The sequence below is a fragment of the Salmo trutta genome, chromosome 17 (assembly GCF_901001165.1).
Source record: "Salmo trutta chromosome 17, fSalTru1.1, whole genome shotgun sequence".
Taxonomy (NCBI): domain Eukaryota; kingdom Metazoa; phylum Chordata; class Actinopteri; order Salmoniformes; family Salmonidae; genus Salmo; species Salmo trutta.
The window spans coordinates 56,424,499-56,428,585 of NC_042973.1; the positions used below are offsets into that span (position 1 = coordinate 56,424,499).

The following is a 4,087-nucleotide window of genomic DNA, read 5'->3' on the forward strand; positions in this document are numbered from 1 at the left end:
GCTTAGCTCTATTCCATTAATTTGTGTCCGAAAAAAATCCGTAGTCCTTGCCAATGACAAGCATAACCATAACATGATGCAGCCACCACCACTCATTCACAAACTAGGCGTCTCTGCTCTCAGGGTGCAAAAAGCTGATAATGATCTTGAACACGTAGTTTCTAGGCATTGGGCCAAAGTAACAATGTGTTCCCTTATTTCAGTTCTTCTTCTATCAGTCATCTCCCTGAGAGCAAAGTCACACAACATCCTAAAACAGTCATCAGGAAACAACACGCTACATGTAGCCACGTACAGTGCCTTGCAAAAGTATTCATCCCCTTTGGCGTTTTTCCTATTTTGTTGCATTACAACTTGCAATTTAACCCTCCCGTTGTCCTGGTATTATGTATACACCCGCTGTCCTCGGGGTCAGCCCCAAGTAGCACATGTGTGACAGTATGCATGTGCACAGCCTTTGCAGATATATTTCTAACACCTGCAGCACACAGTATTTGTTTTACTGTCCTTCTTGGGTGGGCAGATCTGACACCTCTTCCTCTTACTGGGCCCGGACGGGGCAGTGGCCGGGTCAGTGGCTAGTCGCTCGTCAGGTTGATCTCTGTCCATATGACAAAGGCATTGTAGGAGGAAACATCAATGATGTTGTGGAAGATGACCAGGGGACAGCGGGCAGTCATCCTTCTGAAGCTGTACGTTCCAATCACCTTATCTAGGTTGTCCACACCTCCTTTGTTGCAGGTGTAGTCTAGGATGATGGCTGGCTTGCTGTCCTGGCGATGGCTAATTTCAACCTCTGTGGGCAGTCTGCTCAGAAGTAACACGTTCTTGCTTTTCTTTGGGAGGTAGGAAACTAGAGTGGTGGTGGGCGTGAAGGCAAACTTTGATGAGAGGACCCCTCTGTCCCTTGACGCAAGCAGTGCAGGGGGGAGCTCAGGCTTATTCTTTCGAACCATGCCAACCATGGTGATGTTCCTCTTGAAGAGCTGCTGTCCGAGTTCATAAGACGTAAAGAAATTGTCACATGTGACATTGTGACCCCTCAGTCCCTGTGTCAGATCCAGGACAACCCGCATCCCCTGGTTCTTCTCTGGGCCTCCGCTGGTCGCCTTCCCTGTGTACACTTGCATCTTCCAAGCGTAGCTGGATTTGGCGTCGCAAGCCACCCATGACTTGATCCCGTATTTTGCTGGCTTGCTGGGCATGTACTGCCGGAAAGGACAGCGAACTTTGGAAACGGAAAAAAGAGATTAGCACGATGATGACGATGATGATGGGTGTGGATTAGTATCGGTGTCACAGAAACAGCCACACAAGTCAGTAGTGGAAAATGACCTTTATTATATATACACACACACACTACCTCTGAATGGAACCAGTTGACATTGGCTTCACTGAGCGACAGTAGGCTATTGTGTTCACTGAGCCACATGCCTTATGGGAATGGCTTTACGTGTACTCCGCCCTTGTACCACGGGGCTCAGTGTAGGACGGCTCAGCCTTTCACACGTTCAATAATATCACCCTGGTCATTGGCCCCACACGTCCCGACATGTACGCAAGCACTTATACCCATGACAATAGTAGCACAGTGGCTGTGGCGGAACCGGTTCAACCAGTGGGGAGATGTTTGCACCAGCTCTCGCTGTCTCCCTCTCGAAGATGCTACACAGCAAAATAAAGAAATATCATACACCTTTTGGTAGTGGGGCCCGGGTCACTTTGACCCCAGGACAGCGGGGACCCTGTGGTAAGGGTCGGGTCAACATGACCCCCAGGACAGCGGGAGGGGTGTACACAAGCTCTCACAAATAACATACACCTTTTTGTAGTGGGGCCCGGGTCACTTTGACCCCAGGACAGCGGGGACCCTGTGATCAGGGCCGGGTCAACGGGACCCCAGGACAATGGGAGGGTTAAATATATTTTTATTTGGATTTCATGTAATGGACATACACAAAATAGTCCAAATTGGTGAAGTGAAATTTAAAAAAATGACTTGTTTAAAAAAATGTAAACAAATTTAAAACTTAAAAGTGGTGGGTGCATATGTTTTCACCCCCTTTGCTATGAAGCCCCTAAATAAGATCTGGTACAACCAATTACCTTCAGAAGTCACAACGTGGCTAGGGGAGGAGGACCAGAGAGGGACTGCTGGGAGAAAACATGGCTGGGGGAGGAGGGCCAGAGAGGGACTGCTGGGAGAAAACATGGCTGGGGGAGGAGGGCCAGAGAGGGACTGCTGGGAGACAATATGGCTGGTGGAGGAGGGCCAGAGAGGGACTGCTGGGAGACAACATGGCTGGGGGAGGAGGACCAGAGAGGGACTGCTGGGAGACAACATGGCTGGGGGAGGCGGACCAGAGAGGGACTGCTGGGAGACAACATGGCTGGGGGAGGAGGACCAGAGAGGGACTGCTGGGAGACAACATGGCTGGGGGAGGAGGACCAGAGAGGGACTGCTGGGAGACAACATGGCTGGAGGAAGAGGACCAGAGAGGGACTGCTGGGAGACAACATGGCTGGGGGAGGAGGACCAGAGAGGGACTGCTGGGAGACAACATGGCTGGGGGAGGAGGACCAGAGAGGGACTGCTGGGAGACAATATGGCTGGAGGAGGAGGACCAGAGAGGGACTGCTGGGAGACAACATGGCTGGAGGTGGAGGACCAGAGAGGGACTGCTGGGAGAAAACATGGCTGGGGGTGGAGGACCAGAGAGGGACTGCTGGGAGACAATATGGCTGGGGGAGGAGGGCCAGAGAGGGACTGCTGGGAGACAACATGGCTGGAGGAGGAGGACCAGAGAGGGACTGCTGGGAGACAACATGGCTGGGGGAGAAGGACCAGAGAGGGACTGCTGTGAGACAACATGGCTGGGGAGGAGGGCCAGAGAGGGACTGCTGTGAGACAACATGGCTGGGGGAGGAGGACCAGAGAGGGACTGCTGTGAGACAACATGGCTGGGGGTGGAGGACCGGAGAGGGACTGCTGTGAGACAACATGGCTGGGGGAGGAGGACCAGAGAGGGACTGCTGGGAGACAACATGGCTGGGGGTGGAGGACCAGAGAGGGACTGCTGGGAGACAACATGGCTGGGGGTGGAGGACCGGAGAGGGACTGCTGGGAGACAACATGGCTGGGGGAGGAGGGCCAGAGAGGGACTGCTGGGAGACAATATGGCTGGGGTAGGAGGGCCAGAGAGGGACTGCTGGGAGACAACATGGCTGGGGGAGGAGGACCAGAGAGGGACTGCTGGGAGACAACATGGCTGGGGGAGGAGGACCAGAGAGGGACTGCTGGGAGACAACATGGCTGGGGGAGGAGGACCAGAGAGGGACTGCTGGGAGACAACATGGCTGGGGGAGGAGGACCAGAGAGGGACTGCTGGGAGACAACATGGCTGGAGGAGGAGGACCAGAGAGGGACTGCTGGGAGACAACATGGCTGGGGGAGGAGGACCAGAGAGGGACTGCTGGGAGACAACATGGCTGGGGGAGGAGGACCAGAGAGGGACTGCTGGGAGACAATATGGCTGGAGGAGGAGGACCAGAGAGGGACTGCTGGGAGACAACATGGCTGGAGGTGGAGGACCAGAGAGGGACTGCTGGGAGAAAACATGGCTGGGGGTGGAGGACCAGAGAGGGACTGCTGGGAGACAACATGGCTGGGGGTGGAGGACCAGAGAGGGACTGCTGGGAGACAATATGGCTGGGGGAGGAGGGCCAGAGAGGGACTGCTGTGAGACAACATGGCTGGGAGAGGAGGACCAGAGAGGGACTGCTGTGAGACAACATGGCTGGGGGTGGAGGACCGGAGAGGGACTGCTGTGAGACAACATGGCTGGGGGTGGAGGACCGGAGAGGGACTGCTGGGAGACAACATGGCTGGGGGAGGAGGACCGGAGAGGGACTGCTGGAAGACAACATGGCTGGGGGAGGAGGACCAGAGAGGGACTGCTGGGAGACAACATGGCTGGGGGAGGAGGACCAGAGAGGGACTGCTGGGAGACAACATGGCTGGAGGAGGAGGACCAGAGAGGGACTGCTGGGAGACAACATGGCTGGGGGAGGAGGACCAGAGAGGGAC

General features: G+C 55.2%; 1 protein-coding gene across 1 annotated transcript; it reads right to left on the minus strand.

The window, feature by feature from the left end:
* Window positions 1–337: 337 nt before the first annotated feature.
* On the minus strand, window positions 338–1,216 carry LOC115152471 (uncharacterized). The gene has a single exon (XM_029697349.1). The coding sequence runs from the start codon at window positions 1,203–1,205 to the stop codon at window positions 579–581; it is 627 nt and encodes a 208-aa protein (XP_029553209.1). The 5' UTR covers window positions 1,206–1,216; the 3' UTR covers window positions 338–578.
* Between the last annotated feature and the right edge of the window lie 2,871 nt (window positions 1,217–4,087).